Source organism: Tympanuchus pallidicinctus, unplaced genomic scaffold (genome assembly GCF_026119805.1).
Source record: "Tympanuchus pallidicinctus isolate F22 unplaced genomic scaffold, pur_lepc_1.0 scaffold21, whole genome shotgun sequence".
In the NCBI taxonomy this organism is placed as follows: Eukaryota; Metazoa; Chordata; class Aves; order Galliformes; family Phasianidae; genus Tympanuchus; species Tympanuchus pallidicinctus.
This window is the reverse complement of record NW_026294733.1, coordinates 5,171,761-5,195,657: the sequence shown is the minus strand read 5'-3', so window position 1 is coordinate 5,195,657 and position 23,897 is coordinate 5,171,761. Positions and strand designations below refer to the sequence as shown.

Here is a 23,897-nt window from a genome sequence, read left to right as displayed (position 1 = left end):
CGGGCAGGTGGTTTGCGGCTTTTTCTCCTGCTTTGGAGCAGCGCTAACTTCAGTGCAGGTGTTTGTGAGGTGTTTATCTGCTAAGAAAGGAGCCCAGCTCTATTTCAAATATTGGATTAACAAGATGGGAAATGTTTTTTTTTCTCTTTCAATGTGAACTTGGGCTCCTCGGGCTGAACCAGCCAGCAGTATGTGTGGTCATGGCCGGCCTGAGGGCTCCTGGAGAGCAATGGGTTCTCCCATGCATGGCACCAGCAAGTCCATGACCACAGCTCAGAGACAGCACTGAGGCAGCACTGGCCCTTATCTTGCAGCCTCCACTCTGCAGGCCCTTGAAGCGGTGGCCAAGTGCTCTGCAGCACAGCTCCGGGCGCAGCAGGCATGCCGTGCTTGTGCTCAGCGGTGCTGCACGAGCACAAGGCTCTGAAGTCTGCCGGCGTGGATGGGGCACGGCAGCCTCTCCATGGCTTAATCCCAGTTAAGCTGGAAGGGCAGATCTGCACCGCCACTTCCACACATGTCCCCAGGATGCTGTGCAATCGGCTTGTCACTCACATGCCACTTAGCTGCTCTCTGTGTCTAATGAACAAAAAAAAGGAAGGAAAGAGGGGGCTTCCCAGGGAGGGTGAAGGAAGAAGCCGGAGGCTGTGCTCTCACAGGGAGCGGGGCTGTGACTCACTGCCCCTCTATCCCCACCACTCAGTGCCTGCTCAAGGCATTAAGGGATAAACACACATCCACACACAAACGGGACACAGAGCTCCAAATTAGCCCATGGCATCCCGGCTGCAAGGTGAGAAAATTCGGAGCCTCACGGGTAGCTGCCACCACAGCCCTGCTGCAGGTGGGAGTGCTTTGCCCTGAGCTCTGAAAAGGAAAGGAACACCTTGGGCAGGAGCTTGGAGAGAGCCGTAAACGCTTATCAGGGAAATCCGTAATTACAGACTGCTTGAAATGGGGATTATGGCCATGCGGGCAGCAGACACCGTGTGATTGTTCCAGCTGGGGCAAGGGAGCGAGGGGGCAGCGGCACTGGTGCCACCAGCACCATCCTGTTGCCCTGTGGGCAGCGACCATACCCTGCGTGCCCCTGCAGCCGGCGCCTGCCCGTCCCAGAGCTGTCACCGCAGGGCTGTGTCGGCTCCCGCTCCGCTCCCTGATAAGAGCATGGCAAGGGGTGGCTGCCCTCAGTGCCAGGAGGGGGGCACGGGATGGTGGAGGAGAGAGCTATAAATAAGAGTAAATACAGCAAGGAGGCACCTGGCCAGCGCTGTGAAGGTCACCGGAGCGCGTGCCGCAGATAAGCAGCCCCCCTCCCCACTGGCATTTGACAAAATGTCACCGAAGGAGCAGCACAGTGTCAGGTTGTGTTGCTGCCTGCTCCCCCCTCTTATTTATAGGCCCCACAGCTCTGGGGCCACTGCCACCCCTCCTGCAGAGCTGTGGGGCTGCAGCACTGGGGCCTGTCCTGCTGCAGTGCTGCGTTTGGGGTAGAGGGGCAGAGAGAGCTGCTAGCTGCCCAGCTCTACGCAGGCATGGGGTTAGGAGAATTTGACCTCTGCACTCTCTTTTGTTTTCAGTTGGTACTGATTTAATGATTCAGCCCAGCCAGAAGGAAAAACAGCACTATCATTTAAACTCGGACGAAGCAAACATCAGGCTGGGCCTTCCTTCCTCAGAAATAGCCACTGTTTGCCTGTGCTGCTGCAGCATGGGGCAGCCCTGGCCACAGTGCCAGCCTTGCACAGCTCCCTGCACAGCTCCACGTAAGGTCCACGCACAGTTCCCTGCTCCACACACAGCTCCATGCACAGCACCATGCACAGCTCCACACAGAGCAGTCTGCAAAGCTGCATGCACCACAGCTTGCACAGCTCCGTGCAGACAAGCAGCACAGCCGAGCAGTGCAGGCAGCACACAGAGCTGCTTAAGGTCTGAGGCACAGCCATAGCCGAAAGCACAATGAAAGTGTTCTCATTCACTGACTTTTGTCTTACATTAGAAGGGTATAATTAAGATCAACCACAAGATGCGAGTAATAGGAAATATTAAACATTAACTACAAACAATAAACATGAACTTGCCAGGATATCTTTGATATGGCGTAAAGATGGAATAAATTGCATTAAACTATCCTTGAGTCACAGCGTGGACCCAGAATAAAGGAGCCTGAGATAGTGCGATAATGCCCTGAGTAAACAAAGGTGTACTGGAACATTTTAAACAAAGGTGTGCCGAGTTTAGGAAGAAGGGCAGCAGCACAGTGCCTACATCACAGGTTGCGGAGCTGCATTCTAATACTGCACCCACCGCTGTCTGTGTGGGCTCTGTGTTGCAGTCACATTGGGCACGGCCATGGTGGCTTGGGTCTTGTCCCAGATGGTACCCAGAGGGGCAGGGAGCAGCGGTGGCACTGGAGCAGGCAGGGAGCCCCTAACACAGGGGTCCCCCCAGCACAGGCTGTGCTGTGGGATGAGGCCTGCGCCTGACTCAGTGGGGAGCTGACCGTTAGCCAGTCTGCTGTCACCAAAATTCCCCACAGCGGCAACTCCTGGCTTTCAAAAGGACAGGATGAGCCGGCGATTATTTTCAGACCTTCCTCTTGCCGCGCTCCGGGTGCTGGCAGCCACATGACGGCTGTGGGCAGGGGCCAGGCAGGGTGGCTGCTGAGCTGGAAGGTATTACCACCACACTTATAAACCTCCCCCAGCCACACCAGCTCCGGCCTGTGGCACTGGAACCCATCGGCCTCGCTCAGGGACCTGCAGAGGTAACATGGAGAAGCCCAGAGGCTCCTGGGGTGCACTGAGAAACAACAGGGAGAGGCACCCAGCAAACACAGAGTGCTACCAGGGCCACTTCCCGCAGGCGCTGTCACCTCCAGGTCCCTGAGAAGTGCAGCCCTGGAGACCACAAGCTTTCCATCCATGGCACATCAGTGCGCTCTCCCATTGTGGCACGCTGGTGTGGTTGCCATATTAATGCTGAGCACTGACAGAATATGGGAAGGCAGCGGGGGATGAACTGCGATCACCAAAAATCTCCTCCTCCGTGGAGGCCCTGGCTTGGCATGCAGCCCAGCCCTGCAGCTGGAGGGCTGTGATTTGGGGATCTGGGCCACATTCTCCTCCATGTCAGCAGAACTGTGGCTGTGAAGTGAGAGCCGAGGCTGAAGCCAGCCTAAATGCCAGCCCCTTACACATCCATCTGAGGAGTGAGTCAGGATAATGCGCCGACTATTGCCTGCAGGATCAGCTCACCCTTCCTCTGCTGGAGAGCACTCCCTGGCTGTTGTGCCAATGGGCAATGCTCCTGCCTCCAGGTTGGCAATGCAGTTTCTGCACCTGCATGGGGCTGTTGGCACCATGAGGAAGCAGAGCACCAACTTAGTGCTAAATCAGGGCGAGGCGGGAGATGAGATGGAGAAGGTTCAAGCCCAGGTTAAGAAGGCGCAAGGAGGATCTTTCCGCATTAGCCTGAGCTCCGAGCGGGTCTGACCACACCGTGCCACTGCCATGGGCACGCTTAGTATGACACTGCGGTCAGGGCATTCAGCACCAAAACCAACCCAGGATGACTCCCAGCAGAGCCTTATCTCCTGCTGGTCACCAGAATCCCCTCTGGGCAAGGAGAGGAGGAGGGGAACAGTACCCTTTTTACCCTTCTTGCCCTCTCCACAGGCCCCAAAATGCCTGTACCTTCCCAGCACGCACACCTGCATGCTCTGCAAGCTCATATTCTCATAGCCAGGACCCCCCTTCCCTCTTTCCCTTTGCCCTCCCACCCCCAAGCATGGTAAGTGCTGTGTCTCCATGCATGGCACAGTCCATTCCAGTCTCTGGCACTATGCTCTGGGGGCACACAGGGGCCCAGGCAATGCACTGTGTTCGCCCTGCTCCCTCCGCACTTCAGGAGAGCCTTGCTGTGCCCAGCTCCCACATGGAAAAACAAAGCTTTCGCAAGATGTCCAAGGATGAAAACCGCTGTGGAAAAGGCAAAACTATTCCAATCTCTCCACACCTCCCATCAGGCCTGCTCCTTCATGCCTGGGCCCATATCCCAGCGGGGGTGGCAGCACCAGCCATGCCCTGCCCTCCTGGCTGGCTCCAGCACCTCCTGCTGCAGGCAGCACTGCCCATGCCGGCTCCTGCTTGCTGCCCTGCAGGAAGCAGGATTATATTGGATATATTGGAATAGTTCCAATAGTGGGTAAAATGAGGCATGGGAAGGCAAAATGGGATCTGGTTGTTACAGGACACGTGTCCCGTGACTGGCAGCTGTGAAAGTGGCTCTGCAGGGTGATGGTCAACACTTCTGGGCCGGCTGTGGGCACACCAGCACCACCCAGCTGCACTTTCCCTGGCGCAGCACACTTCATATGGGGATTTCCCACAGCCACACCAACAAATACAACACATTGCTTTGCCCATGTCTGCACCGGAGCCGGTGCCCTGGCAGCAGGCAGGAATCACACTCAAGCAATCAGCTGCCTGGCATCTGGGTTCTAGAGGCAGCTGAGGGGTAGCAGGATGCTGGGGCTGGTGCCGCTGGCCTGGCTGCTCCTGCAAGGGGGTCGGCTCTACCTTCTCTCCCCCAAAAAGTGACTCACCTCAGAATGAAAGCGCTGTGAGATCTGCAGATAGAAAAATCCCTCTGAGGGCAGAATGCTCATTTAGGAGTAAATGCAAATGAAGGCGATCACACACGAACACAAAGCTTCGCACTCTTGAAAATTACCCCCTGCAAGGGACCACACCTCTCCCTTTCCCAAAACCCCAGCCCAAGAGGCACCGATGGGCGCGCAGGGAGCTGCACACCTGGGTGGGGCCTGGCCGCTCCCCATTGCAGCTGCTGGGGCTGCTGAGGATTCTGGGGCTGGTGAGGGCTGCTGGGGCTTCTAGGGGCTGCTGAGAGCTGCCCTCCGCCTCCTCCCTGCTTGCCATGGGTGAGTCCATCACTGCTGGTGCTCTCCCTGCCCCTTGTCCCGCTCCATGTCCTGTGCCACCATTTTCACCACCGTGTCTGCTCCCAAGCGGTCCCTTCCCCATTTCTGACCTCCTGACCAGCATCAGAGCTGAGCATCCCCTGCTGCGCATCTCCATGGCGAGGCTTGCAGGGCTTAAGGCGATTGCTCCACGTGCCACCTTCATAAACTCTGAATGGTCCCCACACCTGGCAGCGCTCCTCAGTCATGTGAGCGGCTCCAGTTACCCGGCCTCACCGTCTCTACGCCTCGCTTTTATCCAGTCCATCTCCTGCCCAAAGGAGGCCATCCATCCCCCCGCTGTCTCTGCTCCAGGTACTGGGAGTTGCTGAGTGGCAGTTGGTCCAGCTGTCCCCATGCCCATCCGCCTTCATCTCCAATGTTACTGCGAGCACAGCACTGCAGCTCCAGCAGGGCCCCTCGCACACACCCTGCACACTCCATGTGTAAAGCCTCAAACCCCTGCAATGCTAGGAGCCTTCGTCTCCCGCTCCTCCTACTTCCCAAAGGCTGCTGGGCCTCGGGAAGGCAGCTGTCTCCATCCCTGCTCCCAGGGGGGTTAATAGTCCCTTGAGCAAAGGCATAGGGCTCCCAGCTCGGCATGCTCTTATCTCCCACGTGCTGCCAGGAGTCAGCGAGATGCAGCTGCGAAGCAGCGCTGTCAGCGAGTTTCACAGTCATTGAGGTGTCCTCATGTGTCCCAGTGCTGCCGGTGCAGAGTGCACCACAGGCAACTGCAGGAAAGGTTGTCCATGCTCACCTGGCACTGGCATGGCACTGCTACAGCACTGGCATGTGCAGCTGGGAGCAGAGAGTTCAGGAGGGACCAGCACCCAGAGTGGGCAGAGCAGCTGCTCCCAACAACCTCTGCAGCATTGCAAAATGGAGGAAAAATCCATTTCAGGATGTGAGCACTATGCACCATTATGCAAACCTCATCCCACCCATCCCAGCCCCAATCCCACACCGCCAGGGATGGCAGCCGATCTGGAGCAGCCTGGCTCTGCGCAGGGACCTTCCTGCTTTGCACAACACTCTTTGCATTTCAGGATTGCAGGAACTCCTCATGAGTCTGTGAGGCCCTGGCTACAGCTGGGAAATTCTCTCTAATCCCCCAGCCACGCACACCAGCTCGAGGGAGTCGTTTCCATGCAACAAAATCAGGCCTTTGCCAAAACCAAAGGGCCTCAAGCCAATGCCTGTCCCAGGCTCCGTGGGATGCTCTGCTCCACTCTGCACATCCCTTGTGGTGCCAGGCCCTGAGGTGCTGGTGCCGGTGCTCTGGCTGTCGGGATGCTCTGCCAGCTTGCTGCATGTCCTTGATGAGCTTTTCTGCAAAGGTAGCATCAAGCAGGAGGAGCGGGGAAACCTGCCTGCACTGAATAGTAAAATCTGCTGGCAACACTGTGACGCTTCTCCAGACGCTGTGTCTAAATATAGACTGCTCATTTGTTACTGTGCCTGCTGCTGGATTTGGTGCGAGGAGCCAGGGTGCTGCATGAGGCTGCCCTGCCACTGCCAGAGCTCAGCTGGCGCTGCAATGAGATGAAAGTGACAGTGGCACTGCTGGGCAGACACTCCAGCATCCTACTGAGCTCAGGTGTCCGTGACACAGCCATGTAGGGCCACACAAGAGAAAGCGAGGATATTTCTGTGTGAGGCTGTGCAGGCAGTGGGATGGAAGTGCCGGACCTGGCTGGGAGGGATGCACTGTGCAGCACAGGTTGTACATTGGCTGCCAGCCCTCCCTGCTGTGCAGGACCCAGCGGGCAGCAGGTGCAGTGCTGCAGCAGGAGCCTCAGTCACAACGCATTGTCTGTAGGAGCAGGCGGGCGGTGCAGAGCTCAGCAAGGCATGGCAGCAGCACACGTCCTGCAGAGGGACGGGGCTGGTGAGACCCTGTGTGCTCAGGCTGTGCCAAGCAGACCCAGCCGGGGTACAGATCCAGCCCAGGAGCAATGCTGATGCCTGCTCTGGGTTTTTAAAAATACCTCTGTGACTCAAAGTGCTCTGGAAAGCAGCAGCAGTACTCAGGACACCAGCGCAGAACGCTGACCCAGCCCCAGAGAGCAGAGATCTGCACTGCCTGCAGCCAAGGATGGATCATGCACAGTCAGGGATGGAGCCAGCACAAGCCAAGGATGGATCCAGCACAGCCAGGGATGCCAGCACTCGCTCTGGTGCAATCACTGTCTGCCTGGGGCTATGGGTGAGCAGACATCCATGCCAAACATTCAGCTCACACCAGGCTTTGTTACACTTTCCGGAGGGAAGGAGATGTGCCCCAAAATGTGCTGGGGATTCGCATCCTTCTTGACTCCTTGCCAAAATTCTCTTGAGGGATGCAGCTCACTGACGGGAAATCGAGTACTGCTGGGGAGGGATAGATACTCAAGGAAAGAGGAGAAATGGGTAAAAAGTTAGGCATACACTGCAAATGTGCCCCAGCTGGGTCGAGGCAGTGCCGGCTGCACACAGCAGCCTCCTCCTCCGCTCTTGGCGCTGAGTCCCATTGAGACGGGGCCAAGGAAGACAGGAACTCCAGGCATCCCATGCTGCCGACTGGGTCACACTGGGACACCTGCTCCTGGGGCACCACTGCTGGCACTGCCGGCACGGCTGCATCCCCTACCCCGTGTCCAAAGAGCTGGCCAGGGGCACATGGCCAGAGGAAGCAGTTCCACAGCTCCAGTCTCCCCACCTTCACCCCATGAGCTTGGGGCAGCAGTGGTGGCAGAATGGCCACAGCACAACCAAGAAGCTCAAGACTGCTTCCCATGCAAGGGAATGGAGGAGCAGAAGGATAGTGAGCGCTGTCCCACAGCCTGTGCACCCAACACGCTCCTCTTCACCCCGCAGTGCACATTCTGGGGTGAATCCAACCCCACTGCATTAGTAGCAAAAGCAGTTGTCTGAGCAAGTGCCCAGCCCTCCCATCACACACCTTCTGTCACACACCTCCCATCACACACCCTGTCACTGCATGCTTCCCACCCCACGCCCTCATCCCTCCTTTGGCCCGGAGGCTGCTGCAGTGGGCTGGCACGTGGTGGGAACAACACCAGCACCTGACCATCCACAACAGGGTTAGGAACAGGACAGAGACAAGGATCACTTGCAAGTTCCCAAGCACCCCAGCCCAAGCCCCAGACATGGGTACTTACAGCCCAGGATGTTTCCACATGGGGGCAGGAAGGATGAAGCACACAGCTCACATGGGAAGCTGAAGAAGCCTTCAGGTTCCACCTGGAGCAGGGATATGCTTTGGCCCTCTTTGCTCAGTCTTACAGTGTTCTAATGAACTCACAGCACAGTTCATTTTGTAAGACTGCAGGAGAACCTAAAGCCATCAGATCCTCCCTGCATGCCCCACTTGGGTGAGGATGCAGTTTAAGTGCTCCATTTCTCAGCCAGATCCTACAGATGGAAAAAGTCCATCTTTTGGGGGAGAGTGGATACTGGAAAGTGAGTCCAGAGGAGAGGGAATGGCTTACAGGGTCAGGAGCACAAGGAAACGTTCCAGTGCCTTCCCAGACTTCTCCTTTTGCACATGCCCAGGGAATATCCCGAGCACAGGATTGCTGCAACCCAAAGAAGCCAAAAATGGGGCAGCATGGCTGGAGCAGCAAAGTGAGGGCCAAGCTGAGAGCTGCTGCCCTGCCCCAGCGCCTTTCCCCCACTCCTCCCAGCTCATGGGGCACAGACCCGCGTGCTGTCACTGGTATTTGGGTAGCAGGCCACCACGTGCTGATGACACAGAGCCAGAAGCAGCTGAAAACCACAGCCCTAAAATAAGAGCTGGCAGCAGGCAGACTCAGCTTGGCATCAGCCGAGACACACTAGAGGCAGGAATGGGGACGCATCCGGTGACTCCCTGAAAGAGAGTGGTGCAGGCAGCAGCACCTGGGTCCAGCTGTGCAGGGCTCCCACCTGTGCGTCTCATCTCAATTCTCCATCAGTGCACAGGTGCACCCTGTTCCTTGCACCATGCCCCCTGGAGCAGGTTTGCTATGAAAGGCTCCGGAAGCTGCCCGCTGTCTCCGCTGCTGGGGACAAGGAGGGGAGGGGAGTGCAGCTGCAGCATGGCCACATCCACCCATTCACCTGTCCATCAGCATCACATGCTCCAACCGCTCTCCCATGGCCACAAGCAAACGCTCCAGGACTCTTGGGGTCCCAGCGTGGTGGCTGCAAGCCAGTCCCCAGGCTGTCCCCTTCCTGCTGCCACCCACCCTCTGGAGCAGCCCTGGCTTTGTGCACACATGAGATGCCTGCTTTCGGATCTCTTTCTGCGCCTGAAGATCTCCCAGTGCCAGCAGTGCCTCAGTTTCCACTCCCGGACCTCAGAACAGGGCTCATGTCCCCGCAGGAGGATGCCACCAGCGTCTGCCAAGGGACTGCAGCTCCCACATGCTGCCGTGCCCGACAGCAGGCTGGCATCCATCTTGGCTGCTGGCAGGGACCGAGCGCCGTCCTGGAGAAACATCGGCAAACCTCACACCCCGTACTGCTGTGAGCAGCCCCTCGCCATGGCCATGGCCACAGGCACGGCCCCACGGGGCGCGCAGGGGGAGTGGCATGGGGCAGCCAGCACGGGGACAACCAAAGAAGGAAAGGAGCAGGGCGAAGCAGGAGCTGCTGGCATATACTGTAAAAGGAGCGGGAATGGAGACTGCAGTGCTCCAGCTCAGCTGCTTTAAGATGGCTGTGAAGCTGAGAGGAGGAGGAGGATGTTAACCCTCCCAGCACTGTGCTAGTGCTGGGGCACTGAGATAAGCAGCGGGTTTCCCAACATCAGATGCAGCAGGGTGCCCCTGACTCCCACCTGACAAATTGCACCTAGTTGTGCTGTCAGGCCCTGGGAGATGCTGCTCTAAGGATGGATCGCTGAGGGGAGAAGGAAGAAGAAGATGAGGAGGAGGAGAAGAAGGAGGTGAAGGCGGAGGAGGAGGAAGAGAAGGTGGAGGAAGCAGCACAAAACAAGTGCCCACAGGATGAAACCACGGCGGTGCCATCCATGGATCCAGGATGCTCAGCAGCAGCACTCCCCAGACACTGGCTGCTCTGCCCACTTGTGCTGCCCCAGGAAAGTGGCCTCCAGTGCCTGAAAAGGCTGTGGGGGCACAGATGGGGCACCAGGGTTTGGTGGAGCTCAGCTGCACCCTCAGTGCCATCCACTGGATGCTGCCATTGCGCTGGTGGGCAGCAAGGCCACATGGCTTCTCAGCTGCCCTCCTCATTAAACACAGGCGTAATGCTTTCCTGCTAATTTTTTTCCTTCACAAACATCAGCCTTGGCCCTCCCTGTGTTTTATTGTTGGATTCATCAAAGCTTCAAGAACCCAAGCGTGGTGATTGTAGGAACAGAGTATCAAGCACTTAACTGCAACTTCCTTTCTTTGAAATGTTTATTGGCCATTGACGTCAACTAATTATTGAGAATTATTAATTAAGAAAGCATTTAAGAGCACTGCTTTTGTTGAGGTTTTGTCCTTACAATTAGTTTATCAGCCAACAGAAAAAAACATCGGCCTTTCCAGTTGCTTGGAGTGAAGCAAAGCTCCTATAATTAATTTCCTTTTCCTTAGCAAGCATTTTGCTTTGACCCACCTTGGGGATGTGCCTTTCCCCAGGTGTGCCAGCCCCGCCAGCTCGACGCTCAGAGCCAAGGGACCCCAGGGAGGCTGCTGGATGGGAACACCATGTCCCCTCCACTTGGCAAGGGCAGCAGCACATGAGAAGCAGCTCTTTTCAGGAAAACACCTCAGGTGCTCCTGCTCCCACCAAAAGGTTGCTTCCTTATTTCCTACTCAGGCTGCTCCCACTGGGGACAAATCCTGCCCCAGGAGTGTCAGCCATTCCCCAACCCTTGGTGTCCCGCTCAGCAAGTGGGTCAGCTAAATATAAATGAAACAGCCCAAGCAGCCTCGGCACCAGGCACCTTCTCGCCTTGCATCATTGCCACCCTAGAAATGATGGCCCTGAAACAGGGTCTGGCTCAGCCTGCACTGTGGCAGACATGAAACGTTATGTTGCCAAAGGCATTACTGAGACCTTTCCCTATAGCAGTCACCCCAAGCTTCCAGGTTGGTCAGGGCAGCCACCATGGGATGACAGACCAGGTGGAACCAATGTCCTTTGGACAGATGCTCCCAAGAGCCCACAGCTGCAAACTGTGTGCACACCCTGCACAGAACAGGCCCGCAGGAGGGAGATTTCCATTTATCAGAAGCAGCTGCCCAAGCTCCTGAGCACACACAGAGCGAGCTCAAACCCCATAATTAAGGCTTGGCAGTGCACCGCCAAGCCTGCGGCACAGGCATGCCCATCCACAAAGAGCGCGTGGGTTTGGCTGGTAGGGCTGCACGAAGAGCCTGAGTGTGGGGCATTGGTGGGCAAGGCTGGAAGGCTGCAGCCCGCCTTCTGGGCAGCAAGGCAGTGCAGATCCCGTGGGCCCAGCTTGTTCCAGTTCTAAGGCGTTGCCTTCCTCAGAGCAAACTGCCCACCACCCCTCTCCTTCCTCCCCAGCTGCACTTTGGTACGTGGACACAGTAAAACCCAATGCTTTCCTCCACCTGCTAGGACCAGCTCCACGGCTGGGGCCGAGGGCTGCAACGACAAGAAGGGGCTGTGCCAAAGGGACCCACCACTCAGCTGGGAGCAGGCACTTTGCAGCCTCTGGCTGTCAGCAGTCAAACATCTCCAGCTTCTCCCCCGAGCCCAGAGGGTTGATTATTAGGGGAAAAGCACTCAAATGAGGCACCTCATTAAAAGCAGGAACGGATTAGTCCAGGAACCGAGAAACTCTGTGGCTGCGGAGTTCAAGAACAGGACAAAGCCGCTCTTCCCTTGCAGGCACTGTGCAATCCTGCCTCAAAGCACTGGGTTGAATGGCACAGCCCAGAGGACCATCAAAGCCCTGCACCCTCCCAGGGTCTGCGGGAGCTTGGAGGTGGATGAAGGCAGCAGCAGAGCTTGGAAGCAATGAGAGCACGCCCTGAGAGTGGAAAATGTCTGCTCCAGCCCAGACGGTCAAGCTGCAGCACTGCCTCCTCCGCTTACCACGCATGGTCCCAGCATTGCTGCAGGCCCCCAGCGGGGATGCTCCAGGGAGGAAGCCTTTAGGCGATGTGGGAGGAGAGGCAAAGGCAAGCAGAGTTCACAGCTGGGGCCACCAGAGAGAAACAAACCCTGGAAAAGAATCCTGTTCCATTTCCCACTGCAAGGAGGGCTATGCAGGCAGTCTCCCACGAACCACTGGGGAGCAGCCGCAGCGCAGGGCCTGGCAGCAGGGCGAGCCCAGCCTGGGCCCTGCACTGCTCTGAGCCATGGGGCAACAGGGAGGAGTTGGGGCTGTGCAATCACTGCTGTGAACGGAGGTGGAACAGCACTGCTAAAGATAACTTTGTACAAAGGTGCTATTAATAGTGATATTGTAGGGGTTTTGCAGGTTTTCTTCTTGCGTTCTGCAAGGCTCTCCCCCGGGAGTGATGGAACTGGTCCTGCCACAACTCCAGGGAAGCGATGCTGCGCGGCAGAGCCCAGCAGCACAGCAGAGCCCTGGAAGCACACGGACAGGCAGTGATGGCCAGCACCCAGCGGCCAGCCTGCCACCTGCCATGGCTGCAGGCCTGGGCCAGCTACAGGATCCCACACGGGAGCTGCAGGCCATGCTGCTGCCGCCGCGCCGGTTTCCATGGCAACTTCAGCACTCAGTGCAAGATGGAGATGACGGGATCAACAGGGAAAGTAACCGAGCGGAGCTGGCATCCTCCATCTGCAGCACAGGCTCACCAGCCCAAGAGCCTCCAGGCATCTGGGTCCCCCTCATGCTGGCTGTGGCTGTCCCCGTGCCACCACTCCCTCCCTGACAACTAGCCCCATCCTGACCGTGCCTGCAGCACCTAGCTGGTGCTGTGCCCCAGAGCGGCTCTGTCAGTGCTGGTGGCTGCAGGGACAACCCCCGATGGCACCGCCTCAGAGCACGCCACAGCCCAGCCTGCGCAACCTGGTACTGGAGCCTGCATGGGCAGCACGCAGCCCTCCAGATACAAGAGCTGCTGGGGCTGGGCCCAGCTGCCACGCTCCCCAATCCAAAAGCGATGCCAGCATTTCTCAGGGGTCCCTGGCCAAGTTGCTGTGTACGGTGGCCGCATTCCAGGCCCTGGAGCAGAGACAGGGAGGGTGGGAGCTGCATCCCCCCCACCAGGTCCCACCACTGCCTCCTGCCTGCACAGGGCCCTGCAGCACGGCCCTTCTGCGCAGCGCTGCAATTAGCCTCGGTGACCCCTGAAATCCTCAGCCTCGCTAAGCAGCCATGCATTAAATCCCAGATCCAAGAGTGGAAATAGACTTCGTAAAAGGCTTATGGCCCTATTTATTACATTTTACACATGATGGAGTCCGACAGCACAGCGGCAGCACTGTGGTTGGCGCTGGCTCAGCCCGCACACTGCGACAGACGGACAGACGGACCGGGAGCGGGCAGCCGAGTCCTGGCGGGTGTCTGCTCCTGGCTGGCATTGAGTTGCCAGCTGAGTGCTCCAGCAGACGTGGGCAGGCAGGGATATCGATCTAGATGAAAGCTAACACTGCTCTCAGGGATGGGTAACCGTATCTGCCACACATTTGTATTCTTCAGAGCAGGGCACGATGGTTTCAGCCATCTGCCAAAGCAGCTCCGGGATCCTGGGGACGCTTCGGGCCCTCTGCCTGGCTGTATGCTGCATGTGCAGCCTCTACCTCCTCTATCTCACCTTCACGTTATCAGGGCCCAGTGCAGCACGTAGACAAAGAGTTCACCACCACTGAGGGCGATGGGGTCTTGTGTGAATCGAGATGCAGCAGCAGGTCCCAAAGCCACGTCTACCACTCATATCCCGTCCCTGCATGTGGCCCTCTCAAGTCCCAGTGGTGATGTCTGATGGACCACTCTGCCATGTGCCACGCAGTCAGACCCTGGGTGCCACCAGGCACAGGGAAGGCCACCAGCAGGCCCCGATGAGGACAGACCTGACAAGGGGAAATGGGCTTCTAAGAGGTGTTTTGGATTGGCATTCCAAAGGAGCAGATCACACGTCTTTCATTAAACAAGCTCAGGGCTTTGATGTGTGCAGTGCCCCAGTCACCTAAGGACAGAAGGACCTTTGCTCTTTTTCCCTTCCCTTCCTGCTGCCCAGCCCCATGTTCTCGTTTGGTGGCTCTGCTCCAGCAGCCTGAGTTACCACCCCTACTGCCAGTCCCCTTCACGGCACAGGACTGCAGGTTTTGCCTGCAGCTGTAAGTTTTGTTCTGTGCGGTTCTCAATCTGGCTCTTCCCTCCAAGGGAAGCAAACAAACAGCATGTTTGGGCATAGATGGGTTCCCACCTCAAAAGGCAGAGAGACATCTAGAGAAAAATCTGCTGCTTGGATCCAGCAGGCTGCCTGCTTCCCCCCACCTCATGAGCTCTGCAGCGCCCGTGAAGCTGTGAGCCATGGCCGGGGGACATGGAGGTCAGTGCGAGGGGTCTGAGGTCCCCCCAGCACTCCTCCACAAAGGTCCCAGCCCCTCGCTGCGCTCTCAGGCTAATCCTCCCACAACAGCGGCAGCTATATTTAGGTATCTAAATGAGACAGAGTGGCTGTTTCCAAAAAGAGTTAGTTTGGGTTACATAAATACAGAGGGAAACTTAAAAGGACCTTAGACTGCCATAAGCGAGCAGCAGAGCCAGGAACAGTCTCCGCTCTCTTGTGACTTGCCTTCACTTTCTGCCGGATTTGGGGCTGTGCTCCCCAGTATTGACAGGCAGGCTGGCACACGGCACAGGGACACACGGCTCCAGTAGCAACATGGGGGAAGTGCCTGGGATGAGGGGAACCCCCTGCCCCAGGACAGGGCCCTGACTGCCATGTTACCAAGTGGCACCTCACTGTGTCCTGAAGAGCACCTTGCCATATCCTTGACCATCTCAGCATGCAGCACTTCACCATGCCCCAGGTGGCACCTCGCCATGCCAGCACAGCTGCTCAGCCCCAGTCCTGCAACAGGTCCCCAGGGCAAGAAGCCATCCTCCTGGGCAGCACAGGAGGAGCAAACAGCACAGAGGAGGCACCCTGAGCACTGCAGGTGGAGCAGCAAACAAACCCAGCAGCTCCAGACCTCCTTGTCTGTGCTTGCCCAAACAGCTCCCCACGACCTCCCACCCCTCTCGGCTGCTGGCTTCCTTCCTCTTGCATCGACTTCCATAATCTAAAGCCTCTGCCGGGCGAGGAGACGCACGTGCACGAGCGTGTCCCACACACCCACTGCTTCTCATTCCAACCCATGGGGGTAAAGGGTGGGGGCTCCTGGGGTCCGTGTGCTGCATCACATGAACGGCAGCCTCCACGCCAGCGCTGTTTGGTAGCACGCACAGCAGGAGGTTTTGCACCAAGCGCTTTCATTTTCAAAATAAACGTATAGACATACATATTCCTTCCAAAAAGGACATGACAGCAAAGAAAGAAAAAAAAACCACAACAGCTCTAACACTGAGAAAACCACGGAGTTTTCATAAGGCCTGAGTTCTGTTATCTGAGTAATAGGTTTTAGAACCCAAAAAATTATGTGCCGGTCTCTTGGTGGGGCCCAAATATACAGAGAAACTTCCTCTCCATGAAACGCAATTGCAGTTTTTTCTTTTCATTATTAGCATGGTTAGGTCGTGACAATCTGTGTGCATGCTTACTCACAGGGATATGTGCTGCTGGCTGCTTTAAAGCTTCTGCTCCAGCTCTGCAGAGCCCTGGGGCTCACGCTGTTCCAGGGAGGGTTTAAAATCCTGCTGGCCCCACGGTGCTGACCGTGTCCATGAGCTGAACACCGCTCCTGGGCAGGCTGCAGGGATGAGGCAGAGAAGCAGCTAAGCACTGCGGTTTAAAGAGAGCTGGCAGCAAGGCAAAATTTAATTAGCTTCCAGTGAAGGGCCATGAAAGTCGCAAACATTTGCACTGAGGTTGTGAGAGTCCTGGTAAAGCAGGGCACATGGACTGCAGCTGGAACAAAGTTCACCATGGATGCCAGGTGGGCAACCTCTGCGGGAAGGGAAGAGCACAGCCAGCTGTGGCTGCACAAATCACTGTCTCGCTCTGCCTCCAGCACCCAGTGCTGAGGTCAGGCAAAGAATCACTCCATGGGGATCCCAGGTGGGCTCTCTGCGTGCGGCCTGCAGCACTCACCCTTATCATAGCACAGGGACAGAGGAGCATGTGCCCTGCATGGAGAACGTGTGAGGAGAAGCAGGACCACGGCAGCAGCATCCTGTTTGGTGCACAGGGGCGGTGAAACCACTGCCCACATGGCAGTCATGTGAGGGTTATGCTTCACACCTGTGGCTTGCTGCTGTCACCCAAGTGTGCATCTGGTCACCACTGCAGCTGCAGCCAGGACTGCTCCCTGCCCTGACTTGGCCCCTGTGCACACACGGGGTCACAGCAGGCTCCTACTGCAGCGCTTCCTGACACACCTCACAGCCACACTTGCATTTTCTTGAGAAGAAACAACATACCTTGCTCCCACCGACATAGCTGGGCTAAAAGCAAAGTGAAGACTCAGCAAGCAGGCTGCAGGCTGAGCACCACTGAGCATGCTGCCTGTGCTCTGCACTACTCCCTGCATCCTGAGTGTGCTCAAGTGCTGCTCTAGCTGTGGAGATGCCACAGGATGGCCAGATCCCCAGCTGTCACTTGCAGGAGGTGAAACACAAAGCCCCATCCGGGCAGAAGAAATGTGCTGCGTGGCAGCCAGGCTCCCCGCTGGCTGTGCCCCCCACCCCCCAGCACACACTGTGCAGCTGCCTCAGACCTCCCTCCCACCCCGTGCCAGAATGCTCTGTTCTCTCCCCTCCATCTCCCCCTGCCACAGGATTTCCTCGCTCTTGATGTGCGCAAAAATTAGGAAATGAGGACTCCTCGGGGACTGGGTGGGGGAAGCAGATTTTGGCCGGTGAGGGGGAGGGAGGAAGGGGGGGGGGGGGGGAAGGATGACACCTCCCACCCTCACCCCATCTGCCTGGGTCCCGCGTGCTCACACAGCCCTCCTGAACAATGGTCAGGAAGCGAAGCGACAGCAGCAAGGAACTTTCTGCAAACCGGGAACAGAGGTGCCTGCCGAGCAGCGCTGGCTCAGCAGAAGGGGCTGCCTCAGCCCTGTCGCTGCAGGCGGCCAGCTCACGGCGCAGAAGCAGCACAGAGGAAGAATTTAGAAAATGCATCGCAGTAAAGATACCGCTGCTCTGCAATCGTATTCACTGCAAGAGCTCCAGGCACTCGTTTCATCCTCAGCCACCTCAGCACAAAAACATCCCTGTCAAGCATGTGCCGCTGCGCGCCATGGGAACACAGAAGTGTCACATCAGCCCTCGAGGCCACCGGTGTCTTTCCCACCGCAGCCCTCAGCCCAGGGACTGTCCTCTGGTCTCTGCTGGAGGGAAAACGCTGTGCGGCCCCTCACCAGCTGACAGCTGCAGAAGGAGGGGATGTAGGAAGCTCTGTGCCGCTTCAGCCAGGTCTTTGCAGCGCTCCCACGGCGCTCTGTGCACAGCAGCATCCTACCTGCAGAGCTGCTCTGTCCAGGCACAGGGCACTGGGGAGGTGCCCAGCACCCAGCGCCTGCGGCTTTGTCTCAGGACAGCGGGAAGTGAGATAAGCAAAGCATTTTCCCTAAGCCCCAGACATCTGCCCAGGAGCCAGGAGTGATCAAAGGTTAAGTCTGGCTACTGGGGGCTTTGCATACAGCCGCTGAGCTGCCAGTCTCGCATCCCCACCAGCCAATACACAAGACACTGCATTGGGAACCACTGGGGCTTTTCAGCTCTTACATGGCCAAAGCAGAGCTTTCTAGCTTTTATTTTTCCTTTTCTTAGTTCTGCCATAATCACGTTCAATGCAACAATCTGCAGCTCAGAGCTGCACGCTGCCTTTGTCACGGAGCCACATGAGGACAGCTCTGCTGGCATTGCAAGCACTGCCAGATCCATGCAAAGTCCGTGGCATTTCTTGGAAGCTCCCATTACACGCATATATAAAAAAAAGCCAATAAATAAATAATAATTAGTGCGATTCCATGGCCGGAACTCAGGAAAAGTGCTGAAGAGCAGAACTGCTGAGTGATAAGTGAAGGAGAACACATCGGCCAGACCATTACCTGGGTGGCACAGCAGCGTGGCTGCCTCCAAAGTAGGTCAGCTCACCCCACCTGACCATCTGCGCCATTAACTTCAACCTTTAGTCTTTGGCTCATGACAACCACGATCAGCACCCGCATCCCCTTGCACATGGTGCAAGCAGCAGGGCATCCCCTTGCCTGCGTTCATCCGCTCTTGGGGTGCAGGTGAGGGATGCCACAGCCCATCTCTCCATGCAGGCAGCGTGCAAAATTCCTCCTCTGCTAAATCGCTTCCGTTCCACCAAGCCATCACGAGAAATGAAAGCCTGCAAGGGGTTGCCATGGAGCGGGGCTCAGCCGTGAAGCGGGGGCCGAAGCGGATTCCTCTGACAAATGCAGGCTCCTTGCCCCACCTCAGGGAAAGCCCCGAGCAGCACAGTTTTCACAGGTGCCCATGTCCCTGGCCCTGCACACAGCAGAGAGGGGGTCTTGGGGGAGGAAGGGCATCCCGTGGCCCCAGGACATTTTTCATTCTCAATTGACAGCATTTAAGTGTGGGAGCAAGCAGAGTTTCTAACTACAAAGAGGCTTTTGACATTGGAAAGGTTAATGTGGGAGAGAAATCAGTCTCTTTCACAAAGCACCCTTTGCTAGAGGCACGAGGTTAAGACCTTAATTATTCACCTGTTGGAGAGGTGCCTTTCCATTACAGCATGGGAGCAGGGAGGGATGTGCAGGAAGGTGGAGGGAAGGGTCCTGCTGGGGCCCAAAGCCAGGACTGAGAGCAGTCAGGCTGAACATAGCCCTCCAGAGGGCCAGCCCTCCTCTCCCTGCTCCCGCTGCACTCTCCATCTCCTCCATATCTGAAGCTGCAATGCACACAGCTGTGGGCATCCTGCCTTGTAAGCAAACCAATGCTGACGGCCTCATCCACACACATCTGTGCCACAGCCCAGCAGCACCCAGCAAGGTGAGAGCATCACCAGCACGGGCTGCACGACCTGAGCTGCAAGGGCAGCTTTGCCAGAGCTTGGGGCTGCCTCCACTACCCAGAGCTCAACACACGCACAAAGCGCAACATCGGCCTGCTCAGCAAGGACTATCAGAAATTAGGGACACACATTCATTTCATTACCAGCAATACTGATCCACCTGATGCTCAGCCGAGGCCTTCAGTGCTCTCCCTGCACTCATCAATGGATTAAGCTGTTAGTGGGAGGCTGAGAAGTTAATGAGGGAATATAGCATTGCAGCTCACATGATCTTTTAGCATCCCTCCCAGCAGCAGCCTGTTGTTACCGTTTTTCACTGCTGCACTTCACTGGGGGGTTTTAAATAAATTGAAGCCGTAGAAGCACAGTGCTCCTGCTTTTTGCAGGAATGCTGAGGCCCATGCTCCCTGCAGAGCCACAAGGATGCCACTTTCCAGCACCTGCTGCCACCTTCCATTGCTTGCTGCAGCAGGGTTGCACAAAATGGATCAAATGGGCCCATTCTGAGTTACTGCAGAACAAAATCACTTTTTCGTTGCTGTTAGAAAGGAAAGGGGACAGCAGGAGAAAGGCCTGTATGGAGTGAGAAACCCTGATTTTTTCTCTGTAGCAATGCAGGCTGCAGGTGAATCATCACTGTCCTCAATATGTAAATAGAGGTTCGCAGGCAACCTCAGCACAAGCCCATATAATGAAGGGACGGATGCAAATACCCACGTTAAACCTTCACTGTGCATCTCCCGAGGGTTCCTCTGTCACAGAGCGCTGATCACCAACACTGAGCCACTGCTCACCCAAAACCCACTGTGAAGGAGGGAGTGGGGAGAGGCAGCGGGGGAAGAGTCGGAGTTCCTCAAGATTTCCACAGAGGAAACGGGCAATATTCATGATCTCACGGCCTCCTGACATCGTAGCCACTTAGGATAATCTGATTCCATGCTGAAGCACCGGGGACTGTGCAGAAGCAGCTTTCGGGCTTCAATGAGCAGCCAGCACCCAGTTGTAAGCAGGGCTGTACAGTAGTAGTGGGGAGGGACGTCAGCGGCGAGCGCGGAGCCCGCCTCTGGCTCCAGCTCTGGAGAAAGCATGTGACAGCAGCAGGAGCTGCCACTGCAGTTTCATCAGAGGTGAAGGTACACGAACAGCACACACTTACAACTTAGTCCTTCCTTAAGCAAATGTATGCAAATCATCCCCCCGGGGGGGGGCCTTTATTTTTTTTTTTTTTTTCTTCTCTCTCTTTCTTTCCTTCTGTTTTCACACCAGGCTTTAACCCTTCTACGCACTTAGGGCACAGAGGGAAAATGCAATATCTGTTCCAGCGCGGGCTGCACGTCGCTGCCCGGACCTGCGGCAGTCGGTGCGGATCCGTTTGCCACCCGTAACATTATATGGCTGGCAGACGTCAGATCAGCACTGACCCCATGTGCACGCACGGCGCTCCCTCCAGCATCACGATGCACAGAGAGGAGAGGGAGGGAAAAAGAGGGCACAAGCACAGCAGTCTTATTTCACGAGATGCCATAACAATGGTCTTATTTCATCACAGGCCATTTCACAGTCCCAAATTCTGCAGGGGATGCTCACAACATGGTGGTTTCGCACCAGAGAAGGATGACAATCATCAGGATTTCTTTTTTCCCTGAACAGCCCCTTTTTGGGAAAAAACAAGATTCCTAGATTGAGACGTCAAATGCTGACCAGAAAAGCAAAACGGAGCAGCCCTTCAGATGCGTGCTGCAATTACACGAGCTCTGTGCTCAGAGCTAAAGCCACTGAGAGCACACAGCGCTCTGCTGGGAAGCAGAGCCAGGAACTTTCACCTGCCTTGAGAGCAGCTGTGCTGTTGGGAGCCGCAGCAGCACTTTGGGGGACAACACCCCTCAAACCTGCCTCCTTCCTTCAGCCAAGCATTCCTCCCAACAATGATAAATCAATCCGAATTAGAGAAAGCGAACTGCTTACAAAACCTCCTCGGCCCACCTCTCACCCTCCCTGACCCTTCTGCTGTAAGCAGCCTGTCATCAGCTCTTCGTTAAGAGCCGGAGCTGCCACCCGCTGCTCTGCCCCCAGCAAAGCGCCCGCGTCCCGTGCCAGGCAGGAGCATGCGGGGCAGGCACTGGGACCACATCCATCTAGCTGGTGGCAAGACCTGCCTGGTTCTGTCTGGCACACACACCAGGGGCAAATCTGATTTACCAAGTCCTGAGAGCTTGTTTGTTTGGAACCCAAACAGCAGGATTAGTCCCCGTGTGTCCCGTTCTGCCCCCACGCGCGCACACACACACACACCCGACATATTCCTGCTGTGTGCAATCCCAAAGCTAACTGGTAAGAGAGCATGGGTTGGGATGAATCTGCTCACTTCACAATCGAAGCTATTTTGTAATCTGGGGTTATGAAAGTGAAGGGCTGGAGGGATGATATATAACTATAGAAAACTCTTCCCACTTGCACCGGCCACAGCAATCCGGCTGTGAAATGCACGGAGGTGCTCCAGATCGGCCACGGCTCTCGCTGCCGCCCGGATTATCGTATAGTGCCTCTCTTCCAGCCCCCAAAATGGAAAAGCATGCGAGCCCTATAGCGAGCACAGCTCGCTCTCGTGATTGTGCGGGAGCTGCCAAGGAGCCTTAATCTGATTTTAATACCCGGCTCCGTGCAGGAGGGAGCCGATCCAGATTTTGGAGCAGCCGGTTCGCAGCACGAAGCCCCTTCTCCCAGCCTCCCCATCCCCAGATCCCAGCCCGTATGCGTGCAACTGACGCTCGGCATGACTCATCCCGCAGCCCGGCTCTTATCGCCCCCACCGCGCAGCCCCCCGCCGCCCCCCCGGCGTTCCCCGCCGCCCCTCTCCGGCGGCCGGAGGGGCTGCAGCGCCGGCTTCCCGTTCGCCCCACGCGCACGGGGAGGGGGGGCCGGGAGTCCACGTGCGAGTGGTGCTGAAAGCGGGGCCGGAGCCGCTGCGGCGCGGTGCGGCGCTGCCCCGCAGACCCCCTCCCCTAAAATCGCTCCCGCGCAGCCGGCGGTGCAGCCGCGGGTTCCCCTTGGGGCTCGCGCCGCTCCGCGGGGCTCCGCGTCGGCTCCTCCCGCACCGCACCGCCGCCCTCCCCACCTGGCTGTCAGCGAGGTAGTTGAAGACGAAGGAGGAGAGCGCCTCGTCTAGCAGGGTTCCGCAGTCCGGCCCCGGCTCCGCCATCTTCCACCTCCGGCTGGGGCTGAGGCGGCACCGAGCATGCAGCAGGCGCGGCGGCGAGGAGCCGGGCGGCCGGCGGGGCGGAGCCGGCAGCAGCCCCCGCCCGCCGGCTGCGGGAGCCCGGGGGGGCGGCGAAAGGGGGGGGACGGCACCGCGCCGCCCCGCCGGGGGGACCCGCAGAGCTGCGGCCGCGCGTGGGGCAGCGCTGCGCCGGGAGGTTCTGAGCTGCACCGGGGTGCGTCCCGGGGGGCTGCAGGAGAGCGGGGTGGGCGGGGGGTTCCGGGCGGGAGAGCTGCTCCGGGGGACAGAAAGTGGGAAGAGAGAGGCAGAAGGACTTCGGGCCGCCTTCCTCACAGCAGCGTGCCTACAGCGAGCATCTCGATGTCACGTGTATCGTTTTCTGTCTCAGGTTTTGAGGCATATGCACGCTAAAAGCCCTGTTAGAAATAATTGATGACAGGATGAAAATCTCACGAATGTTCTATTTGCTTAGCCGTTGCAATTACACGGGAAGGAGCAGGGCTCCCTGCTGCAGCCTGAATTAGCTGCTGCCCAATGAGCCGAGTGGCAGCACCTGCAGCTCAAGGGGCTGCGGCCTCCAGTCCCATCAGAGGGCTTGGTGCCGGACACCTGTGTGTCCAGCTGCTGATGTGGCAAGGCCATGAGGTGGGGAGGCATGTGCTGTGTTCTGATGGCTGTGCTGAGGGTCCCTTCCCCCAGCAGCCAAGCCATGCTGCCCATCAGCATTCGCTCCTTGCTCTTGTTCCAAAGGCTCTTTGCAGACCCTTCGGCAGCAGCAGCTGCATTGGGTTTCCCTGTGCCCCGAGCTCTACACCAACAGTGTCACAGGCAGCACGAGGTTGCTGAGAGCTGGAACGTGGGGTTCTGCTGCTGGGATGGAAGAAGTGAGAGAGAAGCTGCCAAAGCTCTTCCCCATGCAGTGCTGCTTTAGTACTGATTACTGTTAAGCAGCACTGCAACCCAAGGCGCTTCTAACGCTGCCTCACCACAGTAAAACTTCCCTCCCCCAAGGGCTCCATGCCCCAGAGTGCTTCCTGCAGCCCACACCACTGCACATGGCAGGAGGGCAGGAAATGGCTCTGGGACACGGGTGGTTTCCTGCAGAGGAGGGCTGTGCTCCCAGGGTCCTGCAGTGCGGCCCCAGTGCCCCTCTGCATGCAGTACAGGGAGAGGTGAGCTGTCGGCAGCGGTGTTTGCCTCGCTGGGGGAGAAGCAGGGCTGCAGGGCCTCACGCTGAATGTGGGCTTTCAAGCCAAATCTGTTGAATGACAAGTGAGGTTCTCCTTCGTGTATCTCGTGATTTCCTTTATATGAGTTGCACTCAAATGGGAAGTAACCATCTATGAAAACCATTTGTAAAAGGCTCGAAACTCCAGCCCCCATAGCCCTGAGTTTCAAAAACTCCCAGCTGAGTATGCGAGCACCCAAGGAGCAGAGCAGAGCCAAACACAGCCCACACCGCCCAGCTGCTCCTCTGCACAGGGCTCCGTTTGGCCGCAAGACTGGGCAGGGCCAGCTGGGGACAGACCCTTGTGCCAGCAGGTGAGTGGAGGACAGCGCAGGTGGGACAATGGGGACA

At 57.3% G+C, this 23,897-nt stretch overlaps 1 protein-coding gene across 2 annotated transcripts in view; it reads right to left on the bottom strand.

Annotated features, from left to right (window-relative positions):
* The window catches only part of PPARGC1B (PPARG coactivator 1 beta), a 39,282-nt gene extending 16,900 nt beyond the window's left edge, over positions 1-22,382 (bottom strand). For both annotated transcript variants that reach the window (XM_052684705.1, XM_052684706.1), the window contains exon 1: positions 22,217-22,382. In XM_052684705.1, coding sequence (XP_052540665.1) covers positions 22,217-22,300 — 84 coding nt within the window. In that variant the 5' untranslated portion in view covers positions 22,301-22,382. The remainder of the gene's footprint in view (positions 1-22,216) is intronic.
* Between the last annotated feature and the right edge of the window lie 1,515 nt (positions 22,383-23,897).